The sequence below is a fragment of the Diceros bicornis genome, chromosome 24 (assembly GCF_020826845.1).
Source record: "Diceros bicornis minor isolate mBicDic1 chromosome 24, mDicBic1.mat.cur, whole genome shotgun sequence".
NCBI classification, from domain to species: Eukaryota; Metazoa; Chordata; class Mammalia; order Perissodactyla; family Rhinocerotidae; genus Diceros; species Diceros bicornis.
In genome coordinates, this window is record NC_080763.1 from 16867645 (window position 1) to 16885278 (window position 17634).

A 17634-nucleotide genomic window follows, 5' to 3' on the forward strand; every position below is an offset into this window, starting at 1 on the left:
CAGCATCATACATGTGTAAGGTGGTGTCATTATTCTTATTAATGATATCAGATGAGAGGTGAACAAGATAGCCAACTGCAAATGAGGGAGGAAAAATTGCAAGATAGCACTCATGTGCAATCATATTGGGAAAGGTTAGCAGCACACGTACCTCACCATCCCCTCTAGCAACTCAGAGGCCTGACACAACCTCACGTTTCCTCTTGGGGCAGTGCTCCAGGTGGCCATTTCCAAGCCACCAGAGTGGGTATGGGAGATGAAAAACTTATTGTCATCTGGCATTAGGGCTTGTGTCTTGAGTATGATCTGCCCTTGGCCAGGATATCTGTTTTATGGGCCTATAGCACATGATTGGGAGTTGGCTTATTGGTGACCATGATGGAAGATCTCCACTCCAAAGGCATTGCCATGGACGGAAGCCTGCCCCTACTTACCATGTAAATATTTAGCCATTTTTATATATTTGTTCTGGGCCTATTCTTCTTGTATCTCTCTGATGTTGACTCTGTTTAATTGTAGGTTATTATTGTTTGTCTATATTGATGTCATTTATTTAAGTATGGACACAGACAGCATTGCTTCAGCTCCCAACCCCTCCCCGCCTTTTTTTAAATAACACCTTACACAATATCCCTTCCTTGAGGACATCAAACAAATAGTTTTTTTCGAAAGCATATCTGATGAGGCTGCTGCCTTAGAAATTTGTTCCTAGGCAAAACTTTTGACCTCCTTTTGGATAGGCAGGGAGTGACCTTTGCTCCCATTTTATGCCACAGATTTCCTCTGGAGATAGAATTGGATGCACGCATCCAGTTACTGAGTTTGGAGAGTCCTTGGTTAGGATGCCATTTGCCTTGACGGCATAGAGATACAAGGAGTCAGATCAGTGTTGGCTCATCTCCCTTTGGAGGTTTCTCAGAGGCTGGATGAGACCAGAGACCCTCTGAGCTTCAGGTCCTCTCCACTATAAGCCACCATAAGAGTGGCTGGGCCTGGAGAAGACAAAGTCGATGTTTATCAGGCTGGACTCCCCCAAGAGCTGTATTTTCAGACCCCTGGGGAGCAAGTGACTCAACAGAACTGTTCTTGGTTTCAAACGAGTCTAAGGAAGGGAAACCAGTTAATAGCAGCCGTCTGTGTTGGTTGGACTGATCACAAAGCTGTGTCTTTCTAATCCTCCTTGCAAATCAAAGGAAGGGGAATCCCCAGAGCCCAGGCGTACACGTGAATAGAAAGCACCATCAAGTAACAAAAACACCTAAAAAGGTCAGCAGAAACTCGGGGGCTGCTGGAAATTCACCTCCCCTGCCTTTCTGTGGGGCTTGGTGGGCAGCAAGGGAGTGGGCGAAGACAACCAAACAAACCTCACGAACAAGCGCCTCAGCCACAGGAAGTGTATAGTACAGGGAAGGCTGGGAGGGAGGTTTCTTCCACATCCGTGAACCTGAGAGTCTTCCGACAATTGGCCCTGTTCTTTTCCAAGCCCGGGCTGGCCAGAGACTTTTGGGTCCCATGCTAACTGCAAAATTGCACACAGTTGGCAAATGTACCATTTGAAGCCACTGTGAGTGCACTGTTGTAGTTCACCAATAGTGCGTGTTGTTTCCTGCCCTGGGCCCAAGATCACTGACAGGATGCCGCCGAGGTTGAGCTGAAGGTGGAAACAGCACACCAGCCTGCTGTTTGTGGCCTCATTACAACTGTCGCCCCATCTGAGACCCGGAATCAACACGTGTTAACCTCAGCCCCATCGGGGCCCGTGGAACAGCGTGCCGACAGTGGAACTGGAGCTCTTCACGCCTACATCTACGACACCAGCTGCCGGCCCAGGGTTTCCACCGCATCCCCTTGCCTGTGCAACCCAGGAGAAGTAGGCTGAGGAGAAGGCCGTCCTACAGGGCCGCACGGTTTTCTTGTACATTTACTTTGGCCAAATGGCAGACACAGTTCTACCTCAATGCATTTCCTGAGAACTCAGTGGTCAAGGAGATGGCTAAAATGAGGTGGAAGCAGTATTATTATCAATCCCTTTGTGAGTGAGTGAGTGTGTGTTTATGCAAAGTTGAGAAGGTTCTTTTCTCTTCCTCCATCTGTGTTGTCTCATTGAGCCAATGTCTTCTTTAGGGGCTCTCCTAGGAGGTAGAGGATTTCTCTGGCTTTGTCTGTGAATTTCACAGTGAAATCTACAAAAGAGATTTTTTTTCCTGCACCTCGGTAGTAAGAGGTGTGAATTTTATCAAAGTTGAAAGTATTCTCACTGTAAACACAAAATTATTTAAAGTTGTCTCCCTCATTCTTTTTTCCCTCCTCTGTTCCTCAGCCTCTGCCCGTTGGTTCTGTGTAGCATGGATTTCTTAAGGTTGGAGACCATGGGAATCAAGGGTAATGGTGGCATTTTAAGTACAACACTAGTACTAATGCGAATTGAAATGTAACATTTTTCAAAGCCTTCTGCCACATTTACAGTCATAATACATTCATTTTCTTCATATCTTTTGTGGACTCAACACTTTTAGGTACAGAGAGGTTAGGGGCATTTCCCAGAATTGCACAGCAGGTTAGTGACAGAGCCAGAAATTAAAGGCAGGCTGCCTGACTCCCACAAGTGTTTTCTTCAAGCCAAATTGAAGTTTGGTCCTTTTACCACAAATATTTCGAAAGGAAAATCCCCCACAGCCTTTCAGATTTTCCCAGAAAACAATTGTCATGCAGACCTGCAAGATGGAAATAACAGGCTGGAATACTAAAACTTTATCAGTTCTTTATTCTAAACTGACAGTTGATATTCTCTGGGCTGAAACTAAAGAAAAATGATTTTTCTTTTTCATAGTGGAATGATTTATAATTTTCCAAATCTTGGCAAAACTAAGCCAGTGAATAGCAAAACCAGATTTGTGACGCTCAAACTCGAAAATATTTGATCTGACTTTCCTCACAACAAATATTGGATATCTCTTTTCAAAGCTGGAAGTGACAGGAAGGGAGTGGGATGGGGAATTGTCAGGGGAGGGGTTGAGTCTGCTCTAGACCTGCTTTTGGGGGGACTTACCCTATTCCTGTACTGTACCCAGGACACCCCTCCCACCTTTCTCCCTCTACCTCTTACCTGCCCTCCCCATCCCGCCTCCCCAGCTCCTGTTTCTCTCTCTCAGCTCCTATACAGCAGATGGGTTGGAGGCAGATACCGTCATGGTTGGGAAGCAAGAGGAGAGTATGGTGAAAACCACTCCAGGGCCTTTCTCTCAAGCCTTGGTGATGAAAAGACTCAATGAACCTTAACAATTTCACACAGGAAAATTCCAGCCTGTCTCCTTAAAAGCAAGGCATTCAACAGAGCCAGGATTAAAACTCAGAATTTCTGAGTTATCCAAGGCCTCTGCTTGGATAGAGAGGCTCAATCCCTGTCATAACTGGCAATTGGGATCATTTTAGATACCAAAAGTTTTAGATACCAACATTTGTTGAAAGTGTACCTTAAGCAGACAGATCATTTTTAATACAAAAAGAGAAAAAATTAACTATGCCTTCAGAGCTGATAAAAAGCAGAGCCCTGTGATTTTGAGAGTAGTAGATTCAGGGGCAGGCAGGAGGTTTGTGAGCAGAGCCAGCCCCCACAGTCTCTCTCTGTCCCTCAGATGAGGCCCTTTCTCTGGCTGGCCAGGTTATCCAGCTGACTGCCTGTCTGCTTGGGAGCTGTAAGTATCAGGACAGTCCCTGCACCTAGCTCTACAGGCCCAGTTAAAATGATTTTGAAACTTCTCTGATTCTCTGTGTCAGATTGTGGCAGGTCTCTGGCAGGGAGTGGTTGAGAGGAGGAAGTGGGTGTTTTTATGGGCGTAGAAATGCCCCCAAGATGCCTGAGGTTGCCTGACGATTCCTCTTGCCCCGCCGACCCCTTAAACTCGGTTGCACATAGACGTGAATTCCATGAAGAGCTTTGGTTTCCAGGCCTCCTGTGGGCTTCAGATATGACAAGCCGCATGCATCTGGGGCCACTGAAAACCACCAAAAAGATTGGCAGAATTCGGCTAGGGTTGCCTCAAATGCTTGACATTTGCATAAAAGCTGAAGCTATTTACCTATTTGACTTATGGTTATTTATTATCATCAGAGTCCAAAAGGATGCTTGTCACAAGATTGGCTTGTTACAATGTAGCATTTTGATAATCTTTTAATGTACTTCTGGACGTTACATCCCTGTGTTCATTACTTTTATAGATCAAATTCTCTAGACCAGGATGTCAAGGCCTGGAGAATTCACCCGTCCAGGGATCTGGGCTGAATTCCTCTCTCTCCTCTCCTCTGTCCAGCGCTGCCTTAGGAGGGAGAGTGGGCAGGGAGGCCTGAACACCCTCTTCTTATCTGACTGTTGATCTCAGGCAGGTGATTCTAGCTCACTCTGTAGAAGGTAGAGATTCCTACAAAATTTGCTTTTCACGTGCCCCCACAGAAAGCTGAATAAGAGCATGTGCTATATTCTTAGGTCCTTAAAAAAATCTGATTTGTAAATATTGTAATTGGTTTGCTGACCATGAATATCTCTTCCACTGACTAGAAAGGGCCAGATATACCATTCCAACCTATTCTATCCATCGCTGACCACAAACTCCCTCTTCTCTGTCACCTTCCAAGAATCAAATAAAAGGAGATTTTTGCATTAAAGTCTGTGCCTTTAGGCCTGACACTTCCCACTCTGATTTCTCCAGGGCTGTCTCATTTTCTCTATGGTCCACCATTTTCCAGTACTCACAGTGGACTTGAATATACTAAGTGGCTACTCATGGAGGCCCCAGCAAAGATACTTCTATAATACTTCAATGTAAGGTAGATAAGACTAGACACATACAGTGGCCCCTTAAGGCAGAATGTATTCTGGACCAGGAGTAGGAGGCATGATTGGGATGTGGGTATAGCCTAGATGTAGTCTGATCATAGCCTAGCTGAAGAAAGATGGGTCAGCTGAAGGCAGGTGGTCCACACTGAACACAGAGACTAGTGGAGAGTCAATCTCAATTGGTCAGTGGACTCCAGCTTACCAGTCCTATGAGCCGTGGGGCTGATGGTTCCTCTAACCAACTTATTCTGCTCCTACCCTTTTGTCTCCAGGTATTTTCTCTCTTAAGCTACCTTTTTGATACTTAGTGGAAATGAGTCACGTATTTTTGTTTGTGTGTTGGTTGGTTTTTCATCCTCCGGATCCTCTGCCTTGTACCAAAATGGCATTCATTCCCACCTGTCTGCTTTACCAGTTCATCTGGTCTTTGCCTGGTTCCTGTCTGTCCATCTCTTTTCTCTAGCTTATGATATAAGTCCTGCTCTCAGTGAAAGCAGGACCTATTGGATTATTTATGAATCGTACACTGAAGTTTCTTCTTCTTGAGAGAGCTTAGTTGTTCGCTTAAACTGAGCATAGGTGTTGAACTACAGTACACAGAAGGGTCAAGTGGGATGCATTTAGAGAAGCTAGATAGTGCATGGGAAAACTTAGAACCCAGGTGCATGGTCTTTGAAGGGAGAAAAATCCCCCCCTCATTTTGCCGTGGAAGAGGAGCACTGAAAATGAGACTCAAGTCTCTGTAACATGATATGAGGAGCCGTTTCCGATTCAAGTGTACCTGCAGCATCCTACAACCAAGAGGGCAGTGTAGAGCAGTGTACAGAAGCCCTGGGAGTAAGCGGTCTTTTCATGTATAAAGTTGAGTGGACACAATACTTCCTTTATACAGCTTACAGGGCGTCCTATTCCCCCCAGTAGGTGGGTGGTGTTCTCCTGCCTGAAGAGTAAACTTTAAGCTGGATTCCGTCTCCTCCTGGCTTCAGATCTAATCATGACCATCAAAAAAATATATATCTTCCCCTTAGTCTCAGAGTCCCACTGTGGCCTTTGGACTTGTGATTGATGGTAGTGGGGGTATGTTGTATGTTTTAAATAAGTATACTTTTAGAGAAATGGCAAAATAGCGGATGCACTTTCAATTAAATTTTTACTGCTTTTTTGAACATATTCAACAGCAAATATTGTTCTTTGTCAGCAGTGGGCTATATGCTGTACAAAAGGGAATCAGGTGTGAGTTTTCTATCTAAATGAGCAAAGTACAAATCAGCAAAGGAGAACTAAAGACACTGATGGGGGCTAACATTTAAGGGTTTAGCGTTGGGCAGGCACTATGCTAAGGGCTTTGTATGCATTATCCAATCTAATCAAAACCCTGTGAGTTAAGTATTATCATTCCCAGAGAGGTTATGAAACTTGCCTGATGTCACATGGCTAGTAAGTGGTAGAACCCAGGATCTGAACTCAGATCTGACTCCAGAGCCCTCACCCTAATCACTGTGCAAACTGCTCTTGCACAAATTTAGTGCCCCAGTCTTTCCAATGGAGCCAAGCAGCAGGAAAGCCGCTCTGAAGTGTCAGTCAGAACTCATTTTCAGAAACCAGATATAAGACTCTGTTATAATTTGTAATAATATTTTATGTTATTTTAAGACTAGTTTTCAAGTCTCCAGATTGCCTCAGAAGACAACACATCTATAGCTTTCTGCCCAAGTTGTGATTATTTGTAATCAATGCTATTTGGAAATGTTTCCATTCTATCATTTTGCTGAACAGGGATTTAGAAAACCACAACAATTCCGTAAGATGGTGTGATTAGCAACCCCCTGAGTTTGGTTGCTGTGTATCCCTTCCGTGATTTGGCTTTCAGACTCATAATAAAAAGGGAGAGAATTGTTAGCAAAACCACGCAGGAGCTTGTTCTCCTGCCATTAGAGAGTGAAAATGTTTTCTTCTCCATCTCCTTTTCCATTGGAAGTGGAAATGGGGTGGATATCTTTTGAGGTACATCTGTAGTTTGGTTTTAGGCTCTGCAGGGCATCATTTTATTAGTTCTGTACAATAAAACCATCATCTCAGTACAAGCTCCCATTATAGGACCAGTGAAATAATAATAAAATTGAGAAAAAGGGGTCTGAACATTTTAGTAAATGCCTTATCTTTAACTTACAAGTTTCTAGAGAAGACACACAGTGCTTTACCTCTCATTTCCCCCTGTGTGCGTGGTGACATGCTTTGCATGGTAGGTATTCAATAATTTCTTTTGCTCATTATTGTTACTATATCATTAGAGTTATGTTCATTTTCACTAAGGCATCTTCTAGAAGAATCCGCTAAAATATAGAGCTTACCTATTTAGCTCTCTCAGAAGCTTCCCTTTTTCTTTTATTAACTAGGACAGACAGATACATTATTTTCTTTATTGGTAGATAAAGCACATAATATTTTCAGAACATTTCCAATATCTTATTGGCCTTGCTTTAAATAATTACTGTCTTTTTCTTACTAAAATTTTTATACAAATTCCTCACAATTAAGTAAAACTTAAGAAGGACCAAGATTGGTAGAAATGATCAAGTATTGAAGTATATCCTGATGTAGAAAATTGTGATTGAGTGTTCTATTATTAGATCCAATTGATGCATGTGGCATATACTAATTTATTAACCTATGTAGCATCATTCTGAAGGAAATAATAACCATGGCTTCCATTTATTGAATATTTATTATGTACCAGACACTATGTTAAGTATCTTACATTGATTATCTCATTTAATTCTCATAACAATTCTATAAGATAGGTGTTACTTCACCTGTGAACAAATGAAGCTCAAAGGTTTTAGTAACTTGCCCAAGGTTCACAGTGTCAGAGTCAGAATTTGAACTCCGTTTTATTGAACTCCAAATCCCATATCTTAGATTATAAAGAGAGAAATGAACATAATTCCTTATTCATGCTCCTGGATATGAATGATGTGTTTCTTAAAAGAGCAGGCTGTTGTTTGACCATGTAAAGCCATTTTAACTGAAGACATATCACATGTGATTCTTACCAGTCCAGATGAAAATAGCAATACAAATGAATATGGGGCAGAAGATTAGCAAATAGGCAGCGGGATGCTGTAATATCTGATCATCACTGCAAAGCAGCTGGAAACTCACAAGCCTAGTTGACACACAGAGACCTTGGAGAGGTTGTCTTTGCTAATCGAGTACTTCGTTTCTCTACCTGACCTTGCCATCATGCTCTCCTCTCACCCTCAATTAAGCTGCCATTAGTATAGGATTTATAACGTGTCACTGGTCCATTCGAGAGACAGCGACAAAGGTGTGGCTGAAAAGCTGGATAATAGAGAATGGAGGTGATTTCCATTTCCGTTCAAATCAAGGTGGTAATAAAACCATAGCTAACCCTTTGGACAGACCAAGACAGTGCAGCCAGATGCATATTCTGGGTACTAAATGCCTAGTACCCTTTTCAGAAGGGATGTTCCCTCCAAGGGATCAAGATGCTCACAGGTTCTTTTCTTTTTTTTTTTTTTTTAATTTAATTTTTTCCCCCAAAGCCCCAGTAGATAGTTGTATGTCATAGTTGCACAGCCTTCTAGTTGCTGTATGTGGGACGCGGCCTCAGCATGGCCAGAGAAGCGGTGCGTCGGTGCGCGCCGGGATCCTAACCCTGTTGCCAGCAGCGGAGCGTGCGCACTTAACCGCTAAGCCACAGGGCCGGCCGATGCTCACGGGTTCTATCCAAGGTGGGAACACCCAAACCTTGGGAAATGATTGCTGTTAGTCATGTTGCAATTTTCCAGGAGAGAATCTGTATTTTATTCTTCCTTTATATTTCTAAACAATAGAGTAAACGTTATAAATGAGGATTTTTAAGGAAAAGAATAGGTTCTTTTTTTTTTTTTTTTTTTTTTAAAGATTTTATTTATTTATTTTTCCCCCAACGCCCCAGTAGATAGTTGTCTGTCATAGCTGCACATCCTTCTAGTTGCTGTATGTGGGACGCGGCCTCAGCATGGCCGGAGAAGCGGCGCGTCGGTGCGATCCCGGGATCTGAACCCCGGGCCGCCAGCAGAGGAGCGCGCGCACTCAACCTCTAAGCCACGGGGCCGGCCCAAGAATAGGTTCTTGACTAAACCAAATGTGAAAATATTGTATGGCAATGGACCACCTGAATTAGGTAATTTTCTAATCCTTTTTAGGAATTTTAAGTGTTATGAACTTCATTTTGTATAGGTAGGATTATAGTATTTTGTGTTTTAAATACATAGTGAGACTTTGGGATTTTTTTGTTAGAATTCGACTAATTTAAAAGAAGAGTGTTATTCTTTTAGAGACGAATCTTATTCCAATTTCACAAATTTGGAAATAAAACTCTGACTTTTCAGTTAACAAGGGAAGAAGCCACAGATATCCAAATTTTAAATTATTCTTTTATTCAGCATTAGCAATATCTTGGGTTGGGGATGTAATCTGAAAAATTAGTTTGATAAAATGTGTACATAGGCATCTTAATTCTCTGCTTAGCCTTCTGTTATTTGGCTACTATGACAACACCTCTCAGTCCCAATTTACTTAGCATTTAGGAAGAATTGATTAGTGGTTTAAGCTCTGAAAAAAAGTCAGCCTGTTTCCTCAGTTTTCTCTGTTTTAAATGACCTATAGGCTTTCCCAGCTCTTCTGGCCTAAAGATAAAATTGATGCAAGTCAGAGCTGGGGTTTTCCTACCTGTGTGCTTATCAGCCTTCCCCTAAACCACAGTCTGTCTTTTGATAGCTCTAATAATTAATTTGGTCTTCTCTCTTCTCCCTGCCCCCACCTTCTCTCTGTCTGTTCACAGGTTATCTTGACGAATCAAATTACAACCCATCTGAGCGGAGCCCTAGCTTCTCAGGCAGACCTGGTGTCTCCAGCTGATGATTTGTCCCAGTCTGAAGGTAAGAGATCTGTCCTAGAGGGGCTGAAACTTGACACTGACGTGCAGCCCCACAGGCTCTCTGCCTCCTGTTGAGAGCTGGGAGACACAGCCAACAGGCCCTGACCAGTGAACCCAGCCGGAGCCTGGGGATTTCAGCTTGACCACCTTTCCCAGCATCTGATCCCTTACATTTGGAGAGTCTTACATTTGATCCTCTTACATTTGGAGAGTCTCTTGCCCTGTCTCTATAAGTGAGCTTTTTCACCTGAGTGAGTCATCCTTACAAGCATCCGTCACCTCCATCTGGAGGCCTGTTGCTCCTCTGTAGGTTGAGTCCTTAGTATGAGGGCTGGTGAACTACTAAATGACTGCTTTTGATACTAATGCCCAAAGGTTGGCTTTACCAGTGGTCTCATAGCAATTTAGCCTTTATTTGTGCTGGGTACGTTTGGACTGGCTTAAAGCATAGGCCAGTATCATGTGCCGGAGATGTGGCATTCCCAATCAGCTTTACAGAAAGATTAAGAAAAACTCTCCACGTTGGTAAATCTGAAAAATTTTCTCCACCCTCAAATGTGAGCAAAGGTCAGGCTGGCTCTGGTTTACGTAGCGAGGGGAATTACACCACTGAGCCTGTTGGTGGTTTCTGGTTTTATTGAAATTTCTTACTTGACATTTCTGAGTTCTGCTAGTTGTAGTCTAACTTCTTTCAGGGCAGAATGTTGTAGGCCTGGATAGATGTGCATAGCTGCTCGAGGCCCCTCTGCACTTTCCATTTTCTGAGAACTATTCATGATAGAATATATGGATCTTCTAGGCCTAGGAAGGCTCCTCACTGCCTAGGTGGTTTTCCATGGATCAACCTTCGTTTATGGACTCAAAAATTGCAAGGACCACACCCCTGTCTCTCTTGCTTCTCGGTGGTGTTTTTCAGAGTGAAAACTAATACTTATTAGTGAAAAGTAGAAAATGCTCTGTGTACCCGATTTCCACATTCAGTGATACATTACCACTCCCTGTCACCTGGACTGAAAACTTGAATCATTTATTGTTCCTCCCTCCTTACACTTCTTTCATCATCAAGGCTTCTTAGTGCTTCTTTCCAAACATATCTTTCCTCTGTCCCCTCTTTTTTGTAATTTGTATTGTGATCAGCTGACTTATTAAACTCACAATTAGATTATTTTAATAAATTCCAAAGTAGCTTTCTCAACACAAGCCTCTACCATTTCCATTCTGCCACTACCAAACTGAACTTTCCCTACCTGGCTTCCTTTGACCATGTCACTCTTATGCTCAGAAATCTTGGAATTGTTTCAGCCCATTTTCTGAGAATGGGCTAAAATCAATAAGCCAACTTTAAAATATTCAGGAATTTGTGGTTTGTTAGCTTGAAATCAGCCAGGGTGGAAGTATTTACACCATGGAAATCAGCAAATGTTAAAAATCAGGTTTTTTTCTTTTCTTTTGCACGGATCAGTTTCCAAAACACCACTAGATAAAGTTGATGCTTCTTAACTCTTCGTAGTCTGTCCTTTCCCTCCTGTTCAACCTCAGTTCTTACCAATACCTCTGGTAAAGCTCCTACACCAAGCGTGCTGCCTTTCTGCCTGCTGCTTTCCCCTCCTGCCTCCAAGCCTCTGCAGAGACAGCTCCCCCTATCTAGAATAGCATTTCCCTCTTTCACTTCTATCACTTCTTTTCTTCCCAAATCCTCCCACTCCTTCGAGGTTTATTTAAAGACCACCTCTTCCACAAAACCTCCTTGCCTGTTCCAGTCCACATTGGTCTCACTCTCTCTTCCTCCTCTGTGGCCCCTCGACCTGCTCAGCTATATAAAGAAAAGGTCTAGAAAAATTAATTTAACTTTTCATGGTTTCCCAACTCGATGGGCAGATTTTTTAAAGACACTAGCTAAGTTGTCTTCTTTTTGTATCTTTGTTGTGCCTGAGTGACTAGCAAAGTTCTAGGCACATAGTAGGCTGTAAATAAATGCTGAATGAATATCATAGTAAATACTTTGTAAGAACAGTAACCATGAGAATCACATAAAGCACCTATGAACAAACATCATTAAAAATTGTTATTATAATTATTTCACACACACACATATTTATTTAGCTCTGAGGAATGTTTCCTGAGCTTGTTTCCTTATTTGAATACCAATAAGTAATACTACTTTGCTTTGTCTTGGCTTCCTGGTTAATCTTAAGCAAAGAAGAGGAATAAAACAGATACAGAGGAAATTGCTTTGGGGCTCCAGTATAACCACTTCAAGGAAATGTGGTGTTCATGGCAAGAGGAGAGTTACCAGCTCATCCTTAGACACCTTTTTCTTATTATGAAATCTAAGGGAGAATGGAAACAATGGATTTTTCTAGATCTTTTCCTTACATACCTGAGCAGGTAAAAAAGCTATAGAAATATTTTTCCCTAAGTCTGTAATGAAGTTCCTTACCAGTGAATTAAAATGGACAAATTTCTTAGAACATTTATACATCTTCAGATCATTGCAATGGTTATTATTGTTACTATGATTAATATGTATCAATTGCTTTGTTGTTGTTCCAAGCATTTGTTGTATCAGCTTTGCCATTGTGTTATTAGCTCTGTGATCTTGGGCAGGTCTTTTAATCACTTTGGGCCTCAGTTTTTTTCTGCTAAATGACAAGTTAGATGAATATGAGATTGCTAAAGTCTCTTCCAGCTCTAGCATTGTAAGATCATGATGTGGGTCTGAAGATCAGGAGGGTTCACTCATTGATGGGGTTTTAAAATCCTGATTTATAGAGTAGGAAGAATGACCTATGGTCCTAGATTAAACGTAATAGAAAGGATCTTCAGAAATCTTAGCCCTGATACTTTAGCATACCTGTAACAGCCTCCTCTCCCCATATTGCTGTCTCTTGCTCACTCTGTAAACACTTCAGGTCTTGTCTGTCTGTCTCTTGCCCTCTCTGCCTCTCTCCCACACAAGTGTGTACACAAGAAGTAATGTGTGCAAACCAGTGAGAGTGAGAAACACACTGTGATGGGGTGAGCTCAGGGTCCACCCTGTCTTGTAATAGATTTCAGCTGCAGAGAAGAGGACACTGCTTAAACGGTGCTCGCTTGAAAACAGTTGTGGGGTGAGAACAAGCGGCCCAGAGCAGCCAGCGATAAAATGATCTGAGTTGACCTGAGAGAAGTACCCAGCAGGGGCTGATTCGGGGAAATGAAATCCCTTCTGCTCTGACGCAGAGCAGGGAATTCAAGTGACCTGGCCCAACTGAGAGATCTCTTCCACCCCAGTGGATCCTGTACTATTAATATCTGCCAGCTGCAGGCCCAGAGCATCCCCCTGCTGAGATCAAAAGAGCCCCTATCTTAGCTGGAACAAGGTCATCTACACAGGGCTATAAAAAAAGCGAGCCTGCCTAGCTGCAGGGACCTCTAGGGGGGAGGAGAAGTCAGGAGATGGGGAGGCGCTCTCTCACGCTCCTTTAATCTCGGCTGACCAGCTGTTGCCCTCCCAGTGTTTGTAAAGTTGAGAGTTCTTTGTTTTTGTGTTGCTGGGTTTTTTCCTTATTAAATTTGTGGTTGAGTTGTTGCTTGGATTATGTAGACCCATGTTCACTGCTTGGGTCCACGGTGTGATTCCCTTCATTGAGGTTTCATTCCACTCTGAATTATCTAGCGCCCAGGCAGGAGAGCCAAAGAAGGGATAAGTGGACCCCAAAGACCAACGGCTCTCCCAGCTTTGCTCTTGCCCCATGGCTCTGTGTCTTGAGAAGGAATGAGAGGGCAAATTGAATTTTCCCTATTTAGTTAACTCCTCATATGTGCAGTGTGCTTGTCAATTTTCAGCTTGCCTTTCACAAACATTATTTCATTCAGGTGGGAGAATGAAACTTTCAAGACTTATGCAAATTGACCAGTTATACTGTGAACCTAAGGGCAGAAATTAGGATTTTTGGTTTTATAATCTACAGTGTTCTCTACCAGGTTCTGTGAGTCAAAGTATTTTCTTCTTTAGTTTTTTGTTTTGTTGACAGAAACTCAGGCATCTAGGTTATTACAGAGTTTAGTGACTGGTTGTCGACTTGATTATTGTGACTGTTCTGTGGCCAAGGACATGTTTCTTAGATACCCTTGCCAGTACTGCCTGGTAGTCATAGAAGATACTAAGGATTATTGGATCTGAGTTATAGGGAACATCCCTTTTCCCCGTAGTGATCAGTAGAGAAAGGATCTATTAGTTTAGCTGGCCTAAGACACTGTATCCTATTCTGAAGTCACCTGTGATTTGAGCAGAAGAACTTGCTAAGCCCCTATCTACCTAGGCATAGTTGGTAGGTGAGATTGACATACAGGGGACAGGCGGCCCTGTGCAAGATTGATGCTCTGCTCAACCTAGACCATTGGCTTTCTTTCCTCTGATGATTTAATGGGATAGCAGTTACTTCGGTGTGGTGACACAGCCCATTTCAGGAGCCCCAGTTGGCTTCCTGGAAAGGAAGACATTATTAGGCTGCCATCCTGGCATTCCCAGCATCTGGCATGTTAGGGTACTTTTATCTGCATTAATAGTTTTTGGTAGATAATAGCACTTAAAAACTAAAAATTACAAGTTCATGGATGGGTCAACAAAAGGACACAAGAGGAAAAGCAGTACTTACTAGAACCAAGAATGGTTTCTAGTTTTAGTATTGGAAGCCTTTTTATTTCGGTTGAATTGATGGCTGATTTCATGTGGACAAGAAAGTATTTGGGGATTCATATTCTCTAACAAACCATCCCTGCAAAAAGCTGGAGTCCATTTGAAAGATTATATGCAAGTACGTGGCTTGTGTCTCTTTTAAAATAAATTCAACAAGTAAGAACAGCTCAGAATGGTTGGGGCAAATCAGGGACTCAAGGTTGTGAAAAAAGCAGACTTCAAAGCATGGTATGAATTTTCAAGTTTTATTTCCACTCTTGCTTTCCAGCTGGATCTGCTCTGGATTTACTGCAGGATGTTTGAAAATGTGGCTCCCTGCTAATCTCAGACAGTTGCTATGATCAATGGTTTCTTTCATTTCCGATAAAAAACACTGGAGTTTCTGCTTAAATTGTGTCTCCTTTCAGCTTTATTATTGTAGTTGTAATTTATTGTCCAGCATTACCCAAATTTGTAATCCATTAACCACAAACTTTGGGCTGAGTTGGTCAAGTTAGCAGAACTCTCTCCACACTTGAGCTCCAAGGTCCTCCACAGCCCAACCCCAAACTACATGTTCACTGGTTTGACCATGTACAACTGAATATGGGTGGAGCAGCTTCAAAAATCCACCTCTCAGGGGTATGGTGCAGGTTGACTATAATTAGTGCTTTGAAAACATAAAGTGTCACCATGTGACTGCCAAGTTAATATTAACAACTGTGATCAACATTGTTAACATTAGCATTTCCATAGTATTTTAAAATGTCTTAAAATGATGAATCACTTAATCCACCTCAAGCAACTGAAGCATGAAGGAGAGAAGGGAATTGCTCAAAGGCCACACAGTGAGTGAGAGGTAGTGTGCCGGGAACAGAAGTCAGAGCCCCTCCTGTGAAATCCTAGATTTGGACACTGCTGCCTCTTAGGAGTGAGTTTTGGATAAAAATGTTTAAGTGTCTCGGTGACCTTTCAATTTTTGATTCTAAAGCCACAGACGTATATCAACACACATAACTTCACATGCTTCTATTCACAAGGGGACACACACATACCCACACTCCACTCTCCCTAGTTTTCAAGAATCCATGGCACTAAGCTGGGTATATATTACTTCCAGCAACTGTTCAGATGCCATGAAAGACCTAATTTATAGAAAAAGATGAAAAGCACCAAAAACCTGTGGTGTTTAGCTAAAGAAAGCCTAAATATTATGTGAAGTGGGAGCGACTAGAGCTGAAAGGGGATGGGCACAGCCTACACATGTCTGAAAGCTGTAAATCTCAAAAGGGAGAAGGGCTTGTTGAGGAGTTTCAGCAGGGAGGCCCCGGGGCAATAGAGTCACAGCTGAGGGATCAAAGGAGAAAGGGAACGTTGAAGTCAACCACCAGGAAGTACTTCTTGGTCAGGAGCTCTGTTTTGCTAGTGATACTTGGCCAGAGAGAGACACGTTTGAAGCACGAGGTGCATTAAGATCCAATTAGGTGAGAGCCAGAGAGTTTTCTCTGGGAAGCAGTCTTTGAGGTGGTTCGTTTTGAAAGTATTTTTCCCTTACCCTCAGACCTTTTCACTGTTTTGGATTTACTGGCTAATTTCCCATATCTGCACACATTCCTGTTAACATCTCAGCGTCATGAAGGTAGAAGGGATGAGACCACCAAAACCAGTTTTGTCAATTGCTTCAACTACAGAGATGATGGGGCCAAAAGCCCAGAGAATGGGATGCCACGAGGTAGTGTGATCCCGGAGGGCTTCAAGTTGTAAGGTTCTCTGAGAAGAGATCCTTGTCTACCATCACTGAAGAGAATTCTACACCAAATACGAGAGATCTCTAGGTCAAAGCTCATAAAGAAGGGAAGAAGGGCTGGTTTCTAGGAGTGGTGCCCAGGAGATAACTTAGTTTGTGTTACAATGTGGCATGAAAAATTTTCAGAATGCATTTGTGATGTTTACCAGGATTTGGGGAGGATTGTAACAAGGTCTGGCCAGGGGGTCTGGCCCAAGGATAGTCCAGCTGAGCTCTGACCTAGGTTCAGATCTCTCTGAGGGCTTTGCTTTTCTTCATTTTTCTGATGAGCCACTCAATAAATACTAGTTGGGTTTAACTGTATTTCATTCAGTCCTACTGACATTTCTTATGCATTAGCTGCATTCCTGCATATATTAGCATAGTTTTAGAGCTGTGGTCCCTCCAAAAAAACCTTTTTGGGTAGATGAAGAAACCTTCAAGTGCCTTTCAACCTGGTGATTTCATGAGTGGTAGAGCCCCTACTATATGCACTATCTTAATGTTACAGGAAACTCAGAAATGAACAAGATTTGGTCCCTGCCCTCAGGATATTTACATTGTAGTTTGAGAATAATTCTGAAGGAGAATAGTATTGGGTAGAATGTGTGTGGTGTTTTCAGTAAAGTCTGGTATGCACCAAAGGCTCCGAGATTGAGGAAGAGGGGAACATCTCTTTTAGCAGAGGAGAATCTGAAGCGTCCAGGGAGGGATGTAACAGATGGGCCTTGAGGGTTGGTTAGGATTTCAGTAGGCAGAGAGGAGTGAAGATCAGGAAATGCTATGAACTAAGACATTAAGTTCAAAATGGGCCATGTCTGCCCTTATCTCCTGTCATTATGCCCCTCTCAAAGTCTGTTCTAGCCACACAGCCCGCTGTCTTGTTCCTCAAACTCAACAGTGCTTCTGCCGCTGGGCTTTTGCACTTGCTATTCCCACTGACTGGAACTCTTGTCCAGATCTTCTTTTGGCCTCCTCCCTCACTGCATTCAGTCTTGTTCAAGTGTCATCTTCTCAGAGAAGTCTTCCTTCACCTCTCTATCTAAGATAGAATCCTCACCCCCATCCCATCCTTCTCTATCCCCTAAGCCTGCTTTATTTTTCTTCATTGCCCTTATCACTACCTGACCTTGTATTATAAATTTATTTGTTTATGGGTTTATCGTCTGCCTCCTTTGCTTTCATATAATCTCCTCAAGGACTACGACTTTGTCTTCGTCACTCCTATATCCACTAATTTCTGGAGGATACTCAATAAATATGGGATCTGTGTTGTAGGGAAATGCAGGATGTGTTGGGAAGGGGACAAAGGAGCCCCATTTACCTGGGGTTTGGGGTAAGTGTAGGGAGGTCATGTACAATAAATCTAGAAGTAGGTTAGGGCCAGACTTAATGCCAGACTGAATTTA

The 17634-nt window shown here is 42.6% G+C and overlaps 1 protein-coding gene across 6 annotated transcripts in view; it reads left to right on the forward strand.

The window, feature by feature from the left end:
- The window catches only part of RAD51B (RAD51 paralog B), a 648418-nt gene that overhangs the window by 406407 nt on the left and 224377 nt on the right, over positions 1-17634 (forward strand). For all 6 annotated transcript variants that reach the window (XM_058567173.1, XM_058567174.1, XM_058567172.1 and 3 more), the window contains exon 8: positions 9684-9780. In XM_058567173.1, coding sequence (XP_058423156.1) covers positions 9684-9780 — 97 coding nt within the window. The remainder of the gene's footprint in view (positions 1-9683; positions 9781-17634) is intronic.